A 22993-nucleotide genomic window follows, 5' to 3' on the forward strand; every position below is an offset into this window, starting at 1 on the left:
TAGCGACATTAGCTCGGATTCAGACTCGGATTTCAGCGGTTTAAGCGATTCAACAGATTACGAATGTATTGAAACGGATGGTTGGAGTGTGGAGGCAGGTAGCGAAAACGAAATTGAAGAAGAAACTGAAGCTATTGAGCCATATCGGTTTGAACCGTATGCAAGCGAAACCGACGAAAACGACACGACAGCCAGCGACACGGGAGAAAGCGAGGACGAATTCGGCGATCGCCTTCTAACCAACGATTGGTATGTGTTTGTTTGGCATTAAAGGAAACTAACAACTATGAACTAGGTTTACAGCATATGAAATACATTTGGCAACAACATGCACTTTGAGAGTGCAGACAGCCCAATTTTCATCAATTAATATATTCTGTAGACATACCCTCATCCGCTCTCTTTTCCTGAAAGCTGATCTGTCCAGTTTTGGAGTTGATGTCAGCAGGCCAGGGAAGCTAGGGTCGATAGGGGGTTTAGCTCGCTCGTCTGCGGGAACAAACTGCCGCCATTGCTTGCCGTGCTACCGAGGTCCTTTGTCCCTGAATTGCTCACACACTCCGGCAGATTCAATGGGGGTCTGGCAGCAGATTTCTTTGACTTTATCGTTGGAAATGCATCTGCTTTGAGTGTCGCAGGATATCCACACATTCTTGCCATCTCTGTCGTAGCATAGCTTTCGTCGGTAAAGTGTGCGGAACAAACGTCCAATTTCATGATGTCTCCAAGGTACGGAAAACAGTCGAAAAAACGGAAAATAACAGAGCTGATTTGACTCGGTGTTTGAGAAAATGGCGGATTGCTTCCCGATGTGACGCCACGTTGTGACGTCATCGCTCCGAGAGCGAATAATAGAAAGGCGTTTAATTCGCCAAAATTCACCCATTTAGAGTTCGGAAATCGGTTAAAAAAAGATATGGTCTTTTTTCTGCAACATCAAGGTATATATTGATGCTTACATAGGTCTGGTGATAATGTTCCCCTTTAAATAGTCTTGATTGGGAAAACAAAGGGCAGCACGGTGGAAGAGGGGTTAGTGCGTCTGCCTCACAATACGAAGGTCCTGAGTAGTTGTGAGTTCAATCCCGGCCTCGGGATCTTTCTGTATGGAGTTTGCATGTCCTCCCCGTGACTGCGTGGGTTCCCTCCGGGTACTCCGGCTTCCTCCCACCTCCAAAGACATGCACCTGGGGATAGGTTGATTGGCAACACTAAATGGTCCCTAGTGTGTGGATGTGAGTGTGAATGTTGTCTGTCTATCTGTGTTGGCCCTGCGATGAGGTGGCGACTTGTCCAGGGTGTACCCCACCTTCCGCCCGATTGTAGCTGAGATAGGCTCCAGCGCCCCCTGCGACCCCGAAGGGAATAAGCTAGAAAATGGATGGATGGATGGAAGGCTGAAGCTGCTACAGGAGAACACCAACAAAACAGGAAGAGTCACCAAAATAACAGCGCAAGGCAGGAACTAAAACACTACACACAGGAAACAACAACAAACTCAAAATAAGACACGACAACCTGGTGGAGTTTCATTTTTTAACCTTTTCTGCTGGTGGTGTGCCTCCGTATTTTTTTTAATGAAAAAAATGTGCCATGGCTCAAAAAAGGTTGAAAAACACTGCCCTAGGAACTATTGTTTGTGTTGCAACAGGGACATGATTCAGTGATACACAGAAAATGGCGTAGAGCTTGTGATGTACTGCTGTGAACAATAAATTACGGCCCAGTTTGGTCTAAATAATAAATTATGTAGTCCGTGTGTGATGGAGAACAGAATTTAACGATCAGTAGATACTTTTGCGAACCGTTGTTTTAACAATAGCAAAATGCCTTTATTTTGAAAAAGACTGCTGTCAAGCGGGGAACGGAAGTTGCTGACTTCTCGCACATGCGCAATCTGATCGAGCATTGGCAAAGGCGGCAGACTGAGCGGATGTGACATTCCGGAGAAGTTTCACATTTAGGATATTTATAGATTCATGCATAGTATCAAATATCTCAGGGTTTGTCTTTTTTTTTGTGAAGCCCCACGAAACGGAAGTTGAGTTTTGAGCGATGTTATCTGAAGTGAAGATAGAAGACGTGATAGAAGATGGACGACTACTGCTATGCTAAGATGGCGACGTCCGCTAAAAGAGAACATGAAAGAGAATCAACTTCCAGCAAATCACCAACGGAGATAAAGACGAAAGAGGAAGGTGAGTGAGTTGAAGTTTTTATAATTTTAAAGCTATTTCAAGCCCTGGAAAGAAAAGCGTTGATGAGAAATGAGGAGATCTTGTTGAAGAATGTAAAGAAAGAGCCGCCATGATTGTTAGCTTGAAGAAGGCAGTGGAGTTCACATCAGAGGAGATGAAAGAATGCAAAAGTCAAATGAAGAAAAACTGCAAGAGCAAAACAAAGCTTGTGTAAAGAAAATAGTCTGCAGATCTGCAGTGTGTGAAGAGAAGAACATGCCTCAACGTGCAGAGGACTGGAAAGAACAATAATAATGTGATTACTGTCAACTTTTGATTGGGAAGTTCTCCACTACTCATAAAGTAGAAGAAAGTCAACTGAAATAGTTTTGAGTTTATATGGGGACAGCGTGGAGCGGTTGGGAGAGTGGCCGTGCCAGCAACCTGAGGGTTTCTAATAGGAATGGCCCGATCCGATATTTGGATCGGATCGGCCGCCGATATTTGCCAAAAAATGCGTATCGGCAAGGCATGGGAAAATGACGATCCAGATCCAGTTTAAAAAAAACAACTCCGGTCCGTGTTTTTCAACGCACCTATTTAAATAATACATTCCACTTTTCTGCTGCTCCTTAATTTCCGTTCCGCATTTTCCAGCACACCTTCAACACATCCACAGGTCTGTGGATTCTCACGCAGTTGCTTTTAGCTGCTGGCATTACACGACAGGCTCTTCTCACTCTTTCCTGTGTCTCCCTCTCACAGACAGCAAGCGCACCTTCTTACACACGTCACATACTGTCATGTCATACGTCACATACTGTCACGTCATACGTCACATACGTATACGCCCTCCCGGAGCAGAGAGGTAGCAGCATGGCTAACCTTAGCTGTGATGCTAGCGCAGCCGGGCTAGCAACATTCCCTCTAAGGTGCGCGCCTGTGCAATTGCGCACTGCTCAAGCGTCCTCTGCGCACGGCAAATCTATGCCACGCACAAAATCAAATAAAAAAATAAGCGCATAACAATTTTCGACACACGCACGGACACGACAGAGAAAACAGTTTTCGTCATCATTGTTCAAATATTGTAACGTCTGCCGAGACGCTTATCTCCGTTCGGTGCCACACGTCCACACCATCAAAATGCCGAGGCAAACATTTCCACATCAACACTGTATGAAAAAAATAGTGATTTTTTTAGTTGTGATTTCCTTCTCTGCATGAAAGTTTAAAAGTAGCATATATTAATGCAGTATGAAGAAGAATGTTTTAATGTAGACACATAGAATCATCATACTGCTGTGATTATATGCATCAAGTGTTCATTCAAGGCTAAGACAAAATATCCACATATATATGGTATATCGTGACATGGCCTTAAAATATCGCAATATTAAAAAAGGCCATATCGCCCAGCCCTAGTTCAATGATGCCATTTCTGTTTGTCATGTATAATTTTGTCTATTTTGTGTTTCTCCTTGAATAAACAGGTCAGTTTCTTGTAACCAACCATTGTGTATTATTCAAACTCACCTAATTCAGCTGGCTAGTTGTTATCAAGAGTACTAAAACCCTTTTCAACATGATTCTGACAACTAAGTAGGCTAAATAACTTTAAACTTTAATACATGCTCGGATAGGTCAGTATCGGATCGGAAGTGCAAAAACAATATCGGTATCGGATCGGAAGTGCAAAAACCTGGATCGGGACATCCCTAGTTTCTAGTTCGATCCCCACCTTCTACCTACCTTGTCACGTCCATTGTGCACTTGAGCATGACACTTCACCCTTGCTCCTGATGGGTCGTGGTTAGGGCCTTGCATGGCAGCTCCCGTATAACCCATTTACAAACCTCGTTTCCATATGAGTTGAGAAATTGTGTTAGATGTAAATATAAACGGAATACAATTATTTGCAAATCCTTTTCAACCCATATTCAATTGAATGCACTACAAAGACAAGATATTTGATGTTCAAACTCATAAACTTTTTTTTTTTTTTTTGCAAATAATAATTAACTTCGAATTTCATGGCTGCAACACGTGCCAAAGTAGTTGGGAAAGGGCATGTTCACCACTGTGTTACATGGCCTTTCCTTTTAACAACATTCAATAAACGATTGGGAACTGAGGAAACTAATTGTTGAAGCTTTGAAAGTGGAATTCTTTCCCATTCTTGTTTTATGTAGAGCTTCAGTCGTTCAACAGTCCGGGGTCTCAGTTGTCGTATTTTACGCATCATAATGCACCACACATTTTTGATGGGAGACAGGTCTGGACTGCAGGCGGGCCAGGAAAGTACCTGCACTCTTTTTTTGCGAAGCCACGCTGTTGTTACACGTGCTGAATGTGGCTTGGCATTGTCTTGCTGAAATAAGCAGGGGCGTCCATGAAAAAGACGGCGCTTAGATGGCAGCATATGTTGTTCCAAAACCTGTATGTACCTTTCAGTATTAATGGTGCCTTCACAGATGTGTAAGTTACCCATGCCTTGGGCACTGATGCACCCCCATACCATCACAGATGCTGGCTTTTGAACTTTGCGTCGATAACAGTCTGGATGGTTCGCTTCCCCTTTGGTCCGGATGACACGATGTCGAATATTTCCAAAAGCAATTTGAAATGTGGACTCGTCAGACCACAGAACACTTTTCCACTTTGCATGAGTCCATCTTAGATGATCTCGGGCCCAGAGAAGCCGGCGGCGTTTCTGGATGTTGTCGATAAATGGCTTTCGCTTTACATAGTAGAGCTTTAACTTGCACTTACAGATGTAGCGACCAACTGTATTTAGTGACAGTGCTTTTCTGAAGTGTTCCTGAGCCCATGTGGTGATGTCCTTTAGAGATTGATGTCGGTTTTTGATACAGTGCTGTCTGAGGAATTGAAGGTCACGGTCATTCAGTGTTGGTTTCCGGCCATGACGCTTACGTGCAGTGATTTCTCCAGAGTCTCTGAACCTTTTGATGATATTATGGACCGTAGATGTTGAAATCCCTAAATTTCTTGCAATTGCACGTTGAGAAACGTTGTACTTAAACTGTTTGACTATTTGCTCACGCAGTTGTGGACAAAGGGGTGTACCTCGCCCCATCCTTTCTTGTAAAAGATTGAGCATTTTTTGGGAAGCTGGCACCCACCTGTTCCCAATCAGCCTGCACACCTGTGGGATGTTCCAAATAAGTGTTTGATGAGCATTCCTCAACTTTATCAGTATTTATTGCCACCTTTCCCAACTTCTTTGTCACGTGTTGCTGGCATCAAATTCTAAAGTTAATTATTATTTGCAAAAAAAAAATAATGTTTGAACATCAAATATGTTGTCTTTGTAGCATATTCAACTGAATATGGGTTGAAAATGATTTGCAAATCATTGTATTCCATTTATATTTACATCTAACACAATTTCCCAACTCCTATGAAAACGGGGTGTGTACCATTTATATTATATTCGGGAAACCACAGTCTTAGTTGGCAACAAATATTCATAATATGTTAATTATTTTTAATTGTATTATTACCGTATTTTTCGGACTATAAGGCACACTTAAAATCCTTTCATTTTCTCAAAAATCATCAGCGCGCCTTATAACCCGGTGCGCCTAATGTAGGGAATTATTCTGGTTAGGCTTACCGACCTCGAAGCAATTTTATTTGGTACATGGTGAAATGATAAGTGTGACCAATGGTAGTCGCACGCAAGAGATACATGTAGACTGCAATATGATGGCAATATGACTCAAGTAAGCTACACCAACATTTTATATGTTCCATTGAAAATATAGAACATTACACACTAAAAATCTATCAAAATGTTTTAGTACGACTTTGGTAAGCTATGAAGCCGCACCGCTTGATGGATTGTACTGTGCTTCAACATACGAGTTCTATTATGGTGTGTGTATTAGGTAAGACATATTATGACGCCAGTAAACGACACCAAAACTTTAAATGTTCCATTGAAAATAAAGAACATTAAACAAGGCGCTCAAAATTCTGTCAAAATGTTTTGGTATGACTTTGAAGCCGCACCGCTTGATGGATTGTCAGCCAATTACGACTACCGTAGTCAGAGGTACAAGTATTACTATGGTGTGTGTGTAAGGACCGCAAAATGGCACCCATTAGCAGACATATTATCTGGCGTCTTGTTTCACAATATTATGCAAAACCAACTTTTCTTACCTTCTGGTACCTGCTGATGTGTATTTGGGATTTGCATACGTCCTGAAAATGTTTGCACGTCCGCCACTGTAGTCCGTGGTAGGGATGTCCCGATCCAGGTTTTTGCACTTCCGATCCGATACCGATATTGTTTTTGCATTTCCGATCCGATACCGATACCGATACTGGCCTATCCGAGTATGTATTAAAGTTTAAAGTTATTTAGCCTACTTAGTTGTCAGAATCATGTTGAAAAGGGTTTTAGTACTCTTGATAACAACTAGCCAGCTGAATTAGGGGAGTTTGAATAATACACAATGGTTGGTAACAAGAAACTGACCTGTTTATTCAAGGATAAACACAAAATAGACAAAATTATACATGACAAACAGACAGGGCCGGCCCGTGGCATAGGCCGTATAGGCAAATGCTAAGGGCGCTGTCCATCAGGGGGCGCCACGCCAGTGCCACAAATGTTGGAGAGAAAAAAAAAAGTTGGTACTATTATTTCTAAATACAAAAAATAATCCCACGTTAATTAAAATGCAAAGTAAAGCCTATATAATAGAAATATTATTTGTTACAATATTACGCCCCCCCCCACACCCCGCACGGTGCGCCCCCTTCCTTCCCGTATCATGACTCTTTTTGGACGTCACCACATCAAAAAATCAACACAAGATGTCAAAACGGCCAAAACTGTCAGGTGCCCAGGGAAGAAAAAAGAGAAAAGAAGAGGAGGAGAAACGAGAAAAAGACAGAGGTAGCAGGTAGGTAACGTTAGCCTACATGAAATTATTTGTCTGTTACAGAATGTGATAGTAACCTGGCTTTTTAGCATTAAGCTAATGTTACATGATTCGGCAATTGCTAATCAATAAGTAGCTAGTTCTGTTTTAACGTCGGGTTAATATTGTGGAGGGGGCTAAATTGTTATGGAAAATAATAATGTAACGTTAGGTATTTACAGTACTCCCACCTTACATTCCTCAGGGACATTTGTATTAGATCTTTTAAGCAGGTGTTATTGCCTTCTGGTTAGCTAATGTTTGCCCTGCAGGTAATAGTCACTTTTCCACCCCTTTATATATTAGGTATAGTTGTAAGCCTAGTTGTTAAAGTGCACATCATTAATGTTAATTAAGCAATATGTATGTAAAAAATATTGTATTTCATATATTCATTTTTTTTTAATTCATTTATTTTTCATATTTGTTTTATCTTGTTAACTATTCTGATTGTTAATTTGCTTTCTTTAAGTAAAAAAAAGGTCAAAGACAAAGCTATTCGGTTTCTTGTGAGTATATACACTTCACTGCCGATGTGGGGGGGCACCACCTAAAATCTTGCCTAGGGCGCCAGATTGGTTAGGGCCGGGCCTGCAAACAGAAATGGCATCATTGAAACAAGGGCTGGGCGATATGGCCTTTTTTTAATATTGCGATATTTTAAGGCCATATTGCGATACACAATATATATCTCGATATTTTGCCTTATCCTTGAATGAACACTTGATGCATATAATCACAGCAGTATGATGATTCTATGTGTTTTGATTGATTGATTGAGACTTTTATTAGTAGGTTGCACAGTGAAGTACATATTCCGTACAATTGACCACTAAATGGTAACACCCCAATAAGTTTTTCAACTTGTTTAAGTCGGGGTCCACTTAAATTGATTCATGATACAGATATATACTATCAGATATATACAATCATCATAATACAGTCATCACACAAGATAATCACATTGAATTATTTACATTATTTATAATCCAGGGTGTGGAGGGGGGCGCCGGATGTAAGTGTCAAAAAGACAGCCAAAAGAGTTTGATATGAGAATAAATCTAAAGTTAAAATATAGGGTAGAAATGCACCCATTTGCAGGAAATGTAGTCTTGATTTTCAACATTTTTTGTCAAGGCTTGCATGTCTACATTAAAACATTCTTCTTCATACTGCATTAATATATGCTACTTTTAAACTTTCATGCAGAGAAGGAAATCACAACTAAATAGATCACTAATTTTTTCAGACGGTGTTGATCTGGAAATTTTTGCCTCAGCATTTTGATGGTGTGGACGTGTGGCACCGAATGGAGATAAGCGTCTCGACAGACGTCACAATATTTGAACAATGATGACGAAAACGGTTTTCTCTGTCGTGTCCGTGTGTCGAAAATTGCTATGCGCTTATTTTTTTATTAGATTTTGTGCGTGGCATAGATTTGCTATGCGCAGAGGACGCTTAAACAGTGCGCAATTGCACAGGCGAGCACCTTAGAGGGAGCGTTGCTCGCACGGCTGCGCTAGCATCACAGCTAACGTTAGCCATGCTGCTATCTCTCTGCTCGGGGAGGACGTATACCTATGTGACGTATGACGTGACAGTATGTGACGTATGACGTGACAGTATGTGACGTGTGTAAGAAGGTGCACTTGCTGTCTGTGAGAGGGAGACACAGGAAAGAGTGAGAAGAGCCTGTCGTGTAATGCCAACAGCTAAAAGTAACTGCGTGAAAATTCACAGACGGGTGGATGTGTTGAAGGTGTGCTGGAAAATGCGGAACGGAAATTACGGAGCAGCAGAAAAGTGGAATGTATTATTTAAATCGGTGCGTTGGAAAACACGGTCCGGAGTTTTTTTTTAAACTGGATCTGGATCGGCATTTTCCCATGCCTTGCCGATACGCAATTTTTGGCAAATATCGGCAGCCGATCCAATCCAAATATCGGATCGGGACATCCCTAGTCCGTGGCGACACCGTAGTCGATAAGCTTCTTCTTTTTCTCTATCTTCTTGTTATGGGACATTCACCCTCTGCTGTTGCCATTTCTAATATAAAGTAGCGTAAAGTTCTAACTTATATCTCGCTATGGAAGCGCTAAAAACTACCAGTGTAGTGAGTTTACATTATTAATCCAAGGAACTTTAGTTATTAGAGGGTTCCGGTCGGTATGTTTTATCACGGGACACATTTCCGGTGTTGTTGTTGCACTAGTGAGCCACGGATGAGGAGATGCTGCTCCGTTATTGATTGAAGTAAAGTCTGAATGTCATTAAAACAGTTAGCTGCATCTTTTGACACTTCTTCCACTCCCGTCCTTGCACGCTACACCGCTACAACAAAGATGACGGGGAGAAGACGCTGTCGAAGGTGAGCCACGTAAATAAGACCGCCCACAAAACGGCGCATGCGGAAGCGACTGTCAGAAAGCGACTTGAAGATGGTCTGTAAAACATCTTCTATGCAACATTTTCACCAAAGAACTACCATTACATGTTATGTAAACCACAAGGAAGTCTTTTACATTTAGAAAAAAATCATCAGCTTTAAAGGGGAACATTATCACCAGACCTATGTAAGCGTCAATTTATACCTTGATGTTGCAGAAAAAAGACCATACATTTTTTTAACCGATTTCCGAACTCTAAATGGGTGAATTTTGGCGAATTAAACGCCTTTCTAATATTCGCTCTCGGAGCGATGACGTCACATCGGGAAGCAATCCGCCATTTTTTCAAACACAGAGTCAAATCAGCTCTGTTATTTTCCGTTTTTTCGACTGTTTTCCGTACCTTGGAGACATCATGCCTCGTCGGTGTGTTGTCGGAGGGTGTAACAACACGAACAGGGACGGATTCAAGTTGCACCAGTGGCCCAAAGATGCGAAAGTGGCAAGAAATTGGACGTTTGTTCCGCACACTTTACCGACGAAAGCTATGCTACGACAGAGATGGCAAGAATGTGTGGATATCCTGCGACACTCAAAGCAGATGCATTTCCAACGATAAAGTCAAAGAAATCTGCCGCCAGACCCCCATTGAATCTGCCGGGGTGTGTGAGCAATTCAGGGACAAAGGACCTCGGTAGCACGGCAAGCAATGGCGGCAGTTTGTTCCTGCAGACGAGCGAGCTAAACCCCCTATAGACCCTAGCTTCCCTGGCCTGCTGACATCAACTCCAAAACTGGACAGATCAGCTTTCAGGAAAAGAGCGCGGATGAGGGTATGTCTACAGAATATATTAATTGATGAAAATTGGGCTGTCTGCACTCTCAAAGTGCATGTTGTTGCCAAATGTATTTCATATGCTGTAAACCTAGTTCATAGTTGTTAGTTTCCTTTAATGCCAAACAAACACATACCAATCGTTGGTTAGAAGGCGATCGCCGAATTCGTCCTCGCTTTCTCCCGTGTCGCTGGCTGTCGTGTCGTTTTCGTCGTTTTCGCTTGCATACGGTTCAAACCGATATGGCTCAATAGCTTCAGTTTCTTCTTCAATTTCATTTTCGCTACCTGCCTCCACACTACAACCATCCGTTTCAATACATGCGTAATCTGTTGAATCGCTTAAGCCGCTGAAATCCCAGTCTGAATCCGAGCTAATGTCGCTATAGCTTGCTGTTCTTTCCGCCATGTTTGTTTGTGTTGGCTTCACTATGTGACGTCACAGGAAAATGGACGGGTGTATATAACGATGGTTAAAATCAGGCACTTTGAAGCTTTTTTTAGGGATATTGCGTGATGGGTAAAATTTTGAAAAAAAACGTATATATAATAAGCCACTGGGAACTGATTTTTAATGGTTTTAACCATTCTGAAATTGTGATAATGTTCCCCTTTAAGTAATAAAAGTCAAGAGAACAAAAAGACAAGGCCAAATGTCCTTGTGTGGGATTATTTAATCAACAAACTGAATGAGCAATATGAGCCCATCAACACGGACAGATGCACGAGCAAGTATATGCTGTGGTGGCATTGGCAACAAAAGCCAACAAAACTAATAATTTGACCCAGTTTTTCCCAAAAACTGCACTTCGAGATGTTCAATATTTAGTTAACAGATTGAGTTCATTTTGTTTTGTTTGCATATTTATTTACCATAGTTGAGTTATAAGTTATAATTAAGTTAAGTTATTGATCATGACTGAACTAAAGTTTGTTTGTGTTGTTTGTGTCTAGCAGATGTCCAGCAGCTGATTGGTCATCCAAAAGAACATCCCACTCAATTAGGTGGGAGCTCCACTTTGAAGCAGGCAGCTCCATGGCCACCCCACATTAAAGAGGAAGAGGAGGAACTCTGGATCACTCAGGAGGGAGAGTGTCTTCTCAGGCCGCAGGAAGCTGATTTCGACAAGTTGCCACTGACTGTTGTCCCCGTGAAGACTGAAGATGATGAAGAGAAACCACATTTAGATAACCTCTTAGCTCCACTATCAGATAGTGAGACTGAAGATGAGGTTGAAGTAACTTTGAGTAGCGATACAGACTGTGAAGATGATATGAGGACTCACACTGACAAACACTCTGAATGCTTGAAAAGGAAGAGCAATGGAAAATGTTTAAGCTGCTCAGTTTGTGGTAAAGACTTTACTAAGAAGAGCCATTTGGCTCAACACATGAGAACACACACAGGGGAAAAACCTTTTAATTGCTCAGTTTGCGATAAAAGCTTTGTTTCCAAATCAGGTTTGACTAAACACATATTGAAACACACTGGACATAAACAGTTTAGTTGTTCAGTATGTGGTAAAAGCTTTTATCAAAAGAGCATTCTGACTGACCACATGAGAACACATTCAGGAGAAAAACCATTTAACTGTTCAGTTTGTGGTAAAAGATTTACTGAAAAGAGCCATTTGACTCAACACATGAGAACACATACTGGAGAAAAACCATTTAATTGTTCAGTTTGCTGTAAGCGCTTTTCTCAAAAGAGGAATATGATGGAACACATGAGAACACACACAGGAGAAAAACCGTTTAACTGTTCAGATTGCGGTAAAAGCTTTACTGAAAAGAGCCATTTGACGCAACACATGAGAACGCACACAGGTGAGAAACCATTTAACTGTTCAGATTGTGGTAAAGGATTTTCTCAAAAGAGCAATTTGTCTCGACACGAGAACACACACAGGGGAAAAAACATTTGATTGTTCAGTTTGCGGAAAAAACTTTTCTCACGAGGGCAATTTGATTCAACATATGAGAACCAACACAGGAAAAAAACATTTAATTGCTCAGTTTGTGGTAAAAAAAACTATGTTTGAAATGTGATTACACAAACCCAGGACCTTCTCAAAAATGTTTTGCTGTTTCATTCATAAATATCCGACGTATTCGTGCAAATTGGGACTATCTGGTGCATAATCTTATACCCTCATGACTCAACGTCTTTTGCAAATCCAAATCTTTTCTGTATTGCTGTGTTGTTTATGACTTCACATACGCTTTGCTTTATTGCAGGGTTTTGCACATGGAGGGCAAACAAGCTAGAGCCTGGCAATCAATCAAGTGATTGAAGTGAAGAGTTTAACCTGTAAATGCCGCTTTGCTGTGCTGTGGCAAGCATAAAAAACGACAAATAGGAAGGCGTTCTACTGTGTCTCGGAAGAAATGGTTCATAAAGGGAATAAAGTTGAGGAAATGATGAAAGCGTGCTAAGGGAAATGGCTCTCAAACTGTCAACTTTCATCTTGTAGAGCAGCCGGAGCATGCTCGTGTCTGCACTTTGTTTGAACATTGGATTTGTTTGAGAAACTTTCTGTGATGCAAACATTTTTTTTTAACTATATATTTTAATAAATACTTATAACTCACGTCCGTTTTTCTTCTTGGCGGTTTAATTCACGGGATGGTCAAGCAACTTGAGCGTAGCATTAGAACAAGTGACTGGAGTGTGAGGAGAAAAGTTCGTATTGCTGTTCTGTTTTTGGGTGTTCCAGTCATTCAAATAGAGAGATAGGAAAGAGCTTTCCTATAGTCCCAAAAGAAGTGGTTTATAAAGGTAATAAAGTCAGGGGAAAACGAAAGTGTGTCGAATTAATTGTCTCTTAAAAATATCACTTTCATTATCTGGTGTAATACAATCGGACCATGTTTGTGTCTGCAGCAATCATTTTGTAAAATATATGTTTGAACATTTGATTTGTTTGAGAAACTCTCATCGAGTTTATTCTCTACTATACTAGTAGTGTTTGAGAGAACTAAACGTAAAGAAAGGACAAGAGATCGCATTAGTTTGTGTTCTTTTGTGGTTGCTATGCCTAAATATAACTATGAAGAGCTGCTTGTGCAAATAAACTAACGTCATGTTAAGTCCGAGTAATAAATATTGGGATTATTGATCCAATCCACCATATTGTTCTTGTCCATTTTCATAACAGAAACTAAAAGCTTAGTTGTTGTTGTGCAGGAAAGCCAAGTGCTTTATTTGACATGGATGTCCACATTAGCGCGTTTTTGCTGATATTTGTTAGCATCAAGAAAACAGCTTTAAAAGTATTATTAAACTGGAACAGGGGTCCCCAAACTTTTTGACTCGGGGGGCCGCGTTGGGTTAAAACATTTTTGGGCAGGGCTATATATATATATATATATATATATATATATATATATATGTATATATATATATATATATATATATATATATATATATATATATATATACATATATATATATATATATATATATATATATATATATATATATATATATATATATACATATACACATATATACACCGTATTTTTCGGAATATAAGTCGCACCGGAGTATAAGTCGCACCTGCTGAAAATGCATAATAAAGAAGGAAAAAAACATATATAAATTGCACTGGAGCCCAGTCAAACTATATAGTCCAAAAAATACAGTATATATATATATATATATATATAAATATAAATATAAATATATACACACTGCATATATATATACATATATATATATATATATACATAGTGAATACATATACATATATATCTTTTTTTTAACGCTGTTTTACTGTTGCTATTTAACAATTGTTTGCCATAGTTTTTACGGCCATTTTTTACAGTGTACTCCCGATGTGTCAAAGTCAAGGCCCGCGGCCCAGATCCGGCCCGCAAATGTATTCCCTTTGGCCCCCGGGATGATATTTGACTAATATTAGAATCGGCCCACAGGCCACAGCCACCTGCTGCTGTTTTGTACACACCAATACTCCATCAGTGTTAGTGCTAGGAATTTTCAAAATGGGGTCCTAGGGACCCCATCAAGTCATAAAAATGGGGTCCCACAGTAAATTTTCCATTTTTTTGTAACTCTTTTGAAAACAAATGATAAATGTATGCATTATCCTGTTATGTCTCACATTCTATATTGTGTTTTGGAAAAAGGTTGTCATAAACGTTACTTAATTAATTTTTATTTGTAATTAAAATAAAATGTTTATGCATATGTAAATGTATTTAGTTATAAACATTCATTCACTTTTTTTTCTTTCCTTCATGGATCTAACCTTTATCGCAGCCGTTATTTTTTTCTATATTTTATTTTAATATTTTCAGAATGTGTTTGTTGTATTTTTGGCCAAAGTAAGACAAAAAAAACCTATCTGAAGTTGTCTTTATTTTTTAGTTTTTATGCCATGATTTTAATAGTCCGGCCCGTGTGTGCACAGATTTTCCTCCATGCGGCCCCTGAGCTAAAATGAGTTTGACACCTCTGGTGTACCCAATGTGTGAGTGTGTGCTCTGAAGTGGAAAAGGGGTAGCACTAAAAAAATGTGCTTCTTCCTACTCCTTTTGGGACATGTAAAGATAAATGATTTGTAAATGATAGGATGTATCACAGATTTGTCTCAGTTGAGATAAAAAGTATACCTTACACTCTGGTAAAGTACATTGTTTATATTATTGTTAGCATTATTGTTATTTAAATGATCGTATTAGAGTGGTGCTGCTTCGGTTTCATCTCTGTCAGAAAGTCAACAAAAAAAGTGTGTTCTGTGTTGTCAGCTTCATAGAGAATTTGTTAGTCGCTCTTGTCATTATGCACAACATTGAGCTGTTTTGCTAAGTGATTAAAAAGCAGTTGTAACGTACAGTGAGTGTGGTTGTGCAAGAGTATGTTGGTAAACCTCCCAGACTCCTTAAAGGAGACTTATTTTGCAAAACCAGATTGTTTTACCTGTCGGTACGTGTTTTTGTGTATTTGGGACCTGCGGAAGTACTGGAAATGTTAAGTCAAACCATGGAGGCATGGCGCAGATGTTTATAAAACAGTATTGCCTTCCTTCAATGTCAGAATAATTGTATCTAAGTTATCACAAAATGTTGTGTTGCCATGAGTTCCCGGCGAGCAGACAGAAGCTGTCTTTGATCCTACCAAGCAAAAGGCTTGTAAAACTCCACTGTGTAGGATGGGAAGCGACATGAAGGTGTCGGTTTCTTTCATGTATTGTAATCCACAGGAAGATTTTGTCTTGACCCGAGATCTACAAAGTGGAGAGGAAGCATGACCTGACTCCCCTCCAGGCACCTTTTCTTTGAACTGTTTTGTGACCGAGGGCAACGGCTGTTTACCACCTTTTCTTTGAACCGACCTTTTCTGTGAACTGTTTTGTAACCAAAGGCGACGGCTGTTTACGACCCCCCTCCCTTAGAAACAGCTGTTGCCATGTAATCAGGGAAAGTCCAAATAAAAGAGGAGGCGTAAAATCTTTCGTCAGAGCGTGGTGGGACACTGTACAAGAGTACAGCCCAGGCGTTTCTCCTCAATTGAGCCAAATTTAATTCTGTCTCTGTTTAATTCCTTGCTTCTTTGTCTGTTTCATAGATGTCATCAGTGTTGGAACCTGACATTCATACTTTCTCCAAACGAGTCGTTTGAAATTTGGACAATTTGTGATGTTTGTTTCCCAGGTGTGACGACAGCGGATATCAGAATCAGAAATACTTTATTAATCCCCAAGAGGAAATTAAGATTTTCCGCACAATCTCATCCAAGATCAGACCAACATTAGAGGGAGACAGAACAGGATCGCTGACGGGTCTGCCAACTTCCGGCGTCCCTTACAAAAAAGGTAAGAAACAGGTAAACGCTGGGGGGTGAGAAAAAAAAATTCAGTCTAAGCCTGGTCCAGACTGAGGCCAAGGAAAAAACAAAACAAAAAAAATTGTCCATATTTCCATGGTAGACATGCCAGTCCGCCATTGTAGTCCGATGCTGTCGTCAATGAGCTCCTTCTTTTTCTCTATCCTCTTGTTGTGGGGCAGACTGGCTCGTACATGCACATGCATCCTCCGCTGTTGCCATTTCTAATGCAAAGTAGCGTACAGTTCCAACTTGTATCAGTCAGTGGGCACGCTTAGCGCTAGAAACGACAACATTGATAACGGGACCAAGACTCTGTCAAAGTGGAGGCGCGTACATTAGACCGCCCACATAATGAATTGTCTATACCGCTCTCATTCAGAGGACTCAGGTTCCAGCCCGTGCAGAGCAGGATGCAGCAGGTGCTCGACCAATCGGGTGTTGTCTGTTTTGCCTGTTAGTCATTGATTACCTCCCCCAGGAGGTTATGATTCAATGTGGTTTGTATATCTGTTAGTTGGCGAACATATAGATAAAAAGTCACGAGTGGATTTCGATTTGACTTTCAGGAAATGACATTAGTCAGGTTAGGAAGTAGATTTTGGGGTGATCCGAGGGTTTTTGTAAAATGATTTTTTACTATAGGGATATTTGGCCTGCAGCATCGCGTGGACATCGGGGGCGGTACCTCTGGATTGGCAGACCGGGGTGGTGGTTCCTCTCTTTAACAAGGGGAACCGGAGGGTGTGTTCTAACTATCGTGGGATCACACTCCTCAGCCTTCCCGGTAAGGTCTATTCAGGTGTACTGGAGAGGAGGCTACGCCGGATAGTCGAACCTCGGATTCAGGAGGAACAGTGTGGTTTTCGTCCTGGTCGTGGAACTGTGGACCAGCTCTATACTCTCGGCAGGGTCCTTGAGGGTGCATGGGAGTTTGCCCAACCAGTCTACATGTGCTTTGTGGACTTGGAGAAGGCATTCGACCGTGTCCCTCGGGAAGTCCTGTGGGGAGTGCTCAGAGAGTATGGGGTATCGGACTGTCTGATTTTGGCGGTCCGCTCCCTGTATGATCAGTGTCAGAGCTTTGTCCGCATTGCCGGCAATAAGTCGGACACGTTTCCAGTGAGGGTTGGACTCCGCCAAGGCTGCCCTTTGTCGCCCATTCTGTTCATAACTTTTATGGACAGAATTTCGTTGAGGGGGTCTGGTTTGGTGGCTGCAGGATTAGGTCTCTGCTTTTTGCAGATGATGTGGTCCTGATGGCTTCATCTGGCCAGGATCTTCAGCTCTCGCTGGATCGGTTCGCAGCCGAGTGTGAAGCGACTGGGATGAGAATCAGCACCTCCAAGTCCGGGTCCATGGTTCTCGCCCGGAAAAGGGTGGAATGCCATCTTCGGGTTGGGGAGGAGACCCTGCCCCAAGTGGAGGAGTTCAAGTACCTCGGAGTCTTGTTCACGAGTGAGGGAAGAGTGGATCGTGAGATCGACAGGCGGATCGGTGCGGCATCTTCAGTAATGCGGACGCTGTATCGATCCGTTGTGGTGAAGAAGGAGCTGAGCCGGAAGGCAAAGCTCTCAATTTACCGCTCGATCTACGTTCCCATCCTCACCTATGGTCATGAGCTTTGGGTTATGACCGAAAGGACAAGATCACGGGTACAAGCGGCCGAAATGAGTTTCCTCCGCCGGGTGGCGGGACTCTCCCTTAGAGATAGGGTGAGAAGCTCTGTCATCCGGGAGGAGCTCAAAGTAAAGCCGCTGCTCCTCCACATCGAGAGGAGCCAGATGAGGTGGTTCGGGCATCAGGTCAGGATGCCACCCGAACGCCTCCCTAGGGAGGTGTTTAGGGCACGTCCAACCGGTAGGAGGCCACGGGGAAGACCCAGGACACGTTGGGAAGACTATGTCTCCCGGCTGACCTGGGAACGCCTCGGGATCCCCCGGGAGGAGCTGGACGAAGTGGCTGGGGAGAGGCAAGTCTGGGTTTCCCTGCTTAGGCTGCTGCCCCCGCGACCCAACCTCGGATAAGCGGAAGAAGATGGATGGATGGATATTTGGCCTGACGGAGAGCTCTATTCTGAGTGTTTTTGTTTTTTTAGTTGTTGTTTAATGTTGTTCAGTATGATCATTTGAGTTCGTAAATAATGTTAACTAAAATAACAATATACGTTGAAAATATCTTCCAGTGTTTTTTTATAGTAAATTAGGGCGGTATAGCTCGGTTGGTAGAGCGGCCGTGCCAGCAACTTGAGGGTTCCAGGTTCGATCCCCGCTTCCGCCATCCTAGTCACTGCCGTTGTGTCCTTGGGCAAGACACTTTACCCACCTGCTCCCAGTGCCACCCACACTGCTTTAAATGTAACTTAGCTATTGGGTTTCACTATGCAAAGCGCTTTGAGTCACTAGAGAAAAGCGCTATATAAATATAATTCACTTCACAATAAGAATATTTTTTGCGATGCATGACCTTTTTTCCGTCTCGAGATCCAGCCACCAAAAAGTCTGTACATGTGAATAATAATCAGAATCAATAAACACAGGACAAGATGATGCCAAATGTGGTGTGTACTCACTCGAGATGTCCTTGTTGTTGAGAGTGGTAGACAGACAACGTGGGGGTGTGAGGGGTGGGGTGTTCTTGTGAGTTGTATGAGACTTGGTCAGGGTTCCATTCCAGGACAATTGGACAAGCGACACATCTTCAGTAGTGTGCCCTTGCATCATTGGGTGTTTCGGCCTTCAAACACTATACACCCTCCACGAAGGTGGCCCGCCGAAGGATGATCAGTCCTCAGCTTGTTCACCCTGTTACACTGCTGTTTTTGGGGCCCAACCGGGGTCCTTCCGCTTGAGCCAAATCCACTGGCTGCTTCTTTCGATTGCCTCTGAGACTGCTCTGATGGTCCTCCGCAGAGCCTGACCGTGGCTGCCGAGTTCCTTCAGAAGTCTGATGGTAGACCACGCCACAAATCCTCTGCAACAAACTTCAACTGGATAGACATTGGTGTTCCAGCCACGCTGCCTCGCTTCTTCTGCTGGCTCTGAGTAGCGCAGCTTCTTATCTTCATAGGCCTCCTCCACGGAGTTCTCCCATGGGACTGTGAGCTCTATGACGTAAGCAGTCTTCACCGAAGGGGACCAGAGCACCAAGTCTGGCCTGAGGTTGGTAGAGGCAATTTCAGGTGGGAAAACGAGCAGTTTGCCGATGTCTGCCAGCATCTTCCAGTCGCGGGCCCTGTATAGGCATACTTGCCAAGACTCCCGAAATTCAGCGCCTCTCCCGAAAACCTCCCGGGACAAATTTTCTCCCGAAAATCTCCCAAAATTCATGCGGACCTGAGTGGCGTGTCGACAGCCTGTTTTCACGTCCGCTTTCCCACAACATAAACAGTGTGCCTGCCCAATCACGTTATAACTGTAGAATGATCGAGGGCGAGTTCTTGGTTTCTTATGTGGGTTTATTGTTAGGCAGTTTCATTAACGTCCTCCCAGCGCGGTAACAACACACAACAACAGCAGTCACGTTTTCGTCTACTGTAAAGCAGTTCGTCTTCCGTAAACAGCAATGTTGTGACACTCTTAAACAGGACAATACTGCCATCTACTGTGCATGCATATGTGACAATAACATCTACGGCTTTTAGAGAGTGCAGTGTACAACTGCGCACACAACAAGGAGACGAAGCAGAATGCATCATCAGAGAGGGTGTTCAGCATGGTTAGAATAGGACAGAGAATAGAACAAGGATGGACAATTCAACCCTTAACTCAACAATGAGTAGATGAGTGTTATGTGTGTGTATATGTGGAAATAAATGAACACTAAAATTCAAGTATTTCTCTTATATATATATATATATATATATATATATATATATATATATATATATATATATATATATATATATATATATATATATATATATATATATATATATATATAATATAAATATATATATATATGAAAAACTTGACTTGGTGAATTCTAGCTGTAAATATACTCCTCCCCTCTTAACCACGCCCCCACCTCCCGAAATCGGAGGTCTCAAGGTTGGCAAGTATGTGTATAGGTGTCCTGCTTCTGGTTTGGTGGAAAGCTGTTTGTGTGTTTTCCCGCTCTCTCGGACAAACATTGTTGCTTTCATGGGATTAGCTACTCATTGTATTTGTTTTGCACTTTAAATGTGAACAACAAATATCGAAGTGCTACAGAGTAAAAACATCATAAAAAGCATTAAAACAAGACAGTAAAAAAACAGTAATAAAAATTAGAATTAAATATAAAAAAATATTTTTAAATGTAGGTTTTTACTTATGGATAGATAAAAGGTGTTCTATTTTTTCATCTAAAATGATCAGTAGATACTTTTGCCAACCGTTGCCTTTATTTTGAAAAGTCTGCTGTCAAGTAGGGAACGGAAGTTGCGACTTTTGGCGCACGCGCATTCTGATCAAGCAGCGGCAAAAGCGAAAAGACCAAGATGGCGGACTGGGTGACTGTGGCTTTTCGGAGAAGTTTTACATTTACTATCTTTATACCTCTATAGATTTAACTATTGCATCAAATACGCCAGGATTTGTCTTTTCCAAAGCCCACGAAACCGAATTTGAGTTCGGGGCGATGGAGTGTTAGATAGAACGTGGACGACTACTGCAATGCTAAGATGGCGACGTGCGGTAAAAGAGAACATGAAAGAGAATCACCAACGGGGAAAAAGACCAAAACTGCAGATGAAGGTGAGTGAGTCAAAGTTTCCAACAACGTCATTTTGGAGGCAATCGTGAGCCATGAAATTAGCCGACCTTGTTGAAGAATGTCAAGAAAGAGCCGCCATGATTGTTAGCTTGAAGAAGGCAGTGGAGTTCACATCAGAGGAGATGAAAGAATGCAAAAGTCAAATGAAGAAAGTGGAAGCTTATGATGTGAAAGAAGAGATGTTGGGGAAGAGTAAGAGATGTGAAGAGAAGACTGGACCACATGTCTACATCAACGTGCAGAGGATTGGAGGTAATAAAGAACAATAATAATATGATTACTGTCAACTTTTCATTGGGAAGTTCTCCACAAGTTAAAGTACCAATGATTGTCAAACACACACACTAAGTGTGGTGAAATGTGTCCTCTGCATTTGACCCATCCACCTTGTTCACCCCCTGGGAGGTGAGGGGAGCAGTGAGCAGCAGCGGCGGCCACGCCCGGGAATCATTTTTGGTGCTTTTAACCCCCAATTCCAACCCTTGATGCTGAGTGCCAAGCAGGGACGTAATGGGTCCCATTTTTATAGTCTTTGGTATGACTCGGCCGGGGTTTGAACTCACAACCTATACTGCAAAAAGTCAGGGTTCAAAAACAAGAAAAAAAAATACAAAATTGAGGGGTATTTTATTTGAACTAAGCAAAATTATCTGCCAATAGAACAGGAAAATTTGGCTTGTCAAGACTTTCCAAAACAAGTAAAATTAGTTAACTTCAATGAACCCAAAAATACCTTAATATAAGTATATTCTCATTAAAAACAAGTGCACTTTTCTTGGTAGAAAAAAAAGACCTTTTTGCTCAATATGTTGAAAAATATTCTTAAATTAAGTAAATGCGAGTGCCATTACATTTTTGAAACCCGCAAACTTATACTACAAACTAATTTATTGTTCTTAAAGGGGAACATTATCACCAGACCTATGTAAGCGTCAATATATACCTTGATGTTGCAGAAAAAAGACCATATATTTTTTTAACCGATTTCCGAACTCTAAATGGGTGAATTTTGGCGAATTAAACGCCTTTCTATTATTCGCTCTCGGAGCGATGACGTCACAACGTGACGTCACATCGGGAAGCAATCCGCCATTTTCTCAAACACATTACAAACACCGAGTCAAATCAGCTCTGTTATTTTCCGTTTTTTCGACTGTTTTCCGTACCTTGGAGACATCATGCCTCGTCGGTGTGTTGTCGGAGGGTGTAACAACACGAACAGGGACGGATTCAAGTTGCACCAGTGGCCCAAAGATGCGAAAGTGGCAAGAAATTGGACGTTTGTTCCGCACACTTTACCGACGAAAGCTATGCTACGACAGAGATGGCAAGAATGTGTGGATATCCTGCGACACTCAAAGCAGATGCATTTCCAACGATAAAGTCAAAGAAATCTGCGAGCGGATGAGGTTATGTCTACAGAAAATATTAATTGATGAAAACTAGGCTGTCTGCACTCTCAAAGTGCATGTTGTTGCCAAATGTATTTCATATGCTGTAAACCTAGTTCATAGTTGTTAGTTTCCTTTAATGCCAAACAAACACATACCAATCGTTGGTTAGAAGGCGATCGCCAAATTCGTCCTCGCTTTCTCCCGTGTCGCTGGCTGTCGTGTCGTTTTCGTCGTTTTCGCTTGCATACGGTTCAAACCGATATGGCTCAATAGCTTCAGTTTCTTCTTCAATTTCGTTTTCGCTACCTGCCTCCACACTACAACCATCCGTTTCAATACATGCGTAATCTGTTGAATCGCTTAAGCCGCTGAAATCCGAGTCTGAATCCGAGCTAATGTCGCTATTCCTTGCTGTTCTATCCACCATGTTTGTTTGTATTGGCATCACTATGTGACGTCACAGGAAAATGGACGGGTGTATATAACGATGGTTAAAATCAGGCACTTTGAAGATTTTTTTAGGGATATTGCGTGATGGGTAAAATTTTGAAAAAAACTTCAAAAAATAAAATAAGCCACTGGGAACTGATTTTTAATGGTTTTAACCCTTCTGAAATTGTGATAATGTTCCCCTTTAAT

The 22993-nt window shown here is 41.6% G+C and overlaps 3 protein-coding genes across 4 annotated transcripts in view; 2 read left to right on the forward strand and 1 right to left on the reverse strand.

Moving 5' to 3' along the window:
* The window catches only part of LOC133619291 (uncharacterized), a 169559-nt gene extending 156611 nt beyond the window's left edge, over positions 1 to 12948 (forward strand). Inside the window, exon 2 of the mRNA XM_061980257.2 lies at positions 11312 to 12948. Within this exon, the coding sequence (XP_061836241.1) occupies positions 11312 to 12282 (971 nt within the window). The 3' untranslated portion in view covers positions 12283 to 12948. The remainder of the gene's footprint in view (positions 1 to 11311) is intronic.
* The window catches only part of LOC133619315 (uncharacterized), a 329516-nt gene that overhangs the window by 232467 nt on the left and 74056 nt on the right, over positions 1 to 22993 (reverse strand). The gene's annotated exons all lie outside the window — the stretch shown is intronic.
* LOC133619747 (uncharacterized) overlaps positions 1 to 22993 on the forward strand; it is an 83808-nt gene that overhangs the window by 46496 nt on the left and 14319 nt on the right. Inside the window, exon 1 of one of the 2 annotated variants that reach the window (XM_061980993.2) lies at positions 20660 to 20941. The exons of the other annotated variant lie outside the window; for it this stretch is intronic. Within the exon in view, the coding sequence (XP_061836977.1) occupies positions 20869 to 20941 (73 nt within the window). The 5' untranslated portion in view covers positions 20660 to 20868. Of the gene's footprint in view, positions 1 to 20659; positions 20942 to 22993 lie in introns of those variants that run through there. 2 annotated transcript variants of the gene reach the window in all.

The sequence above is a fragment of the Nerophis lumbriciformis genome, linkage group LG20 (genome assembly GCF_033978685.3).
Source record: "Nerophis lumbriciformis linkage group LG20, RoL_Nlum_v2.1, whole genome shotgun sequence".
In the NCBI taxonomy this organism is placed as follows: Eukaryota; Metazoa; Chordata; class Actinopteri; order Syngnathiformes; family Syngnathidae; genus Nerophis; species Nerophis lumbriciformis.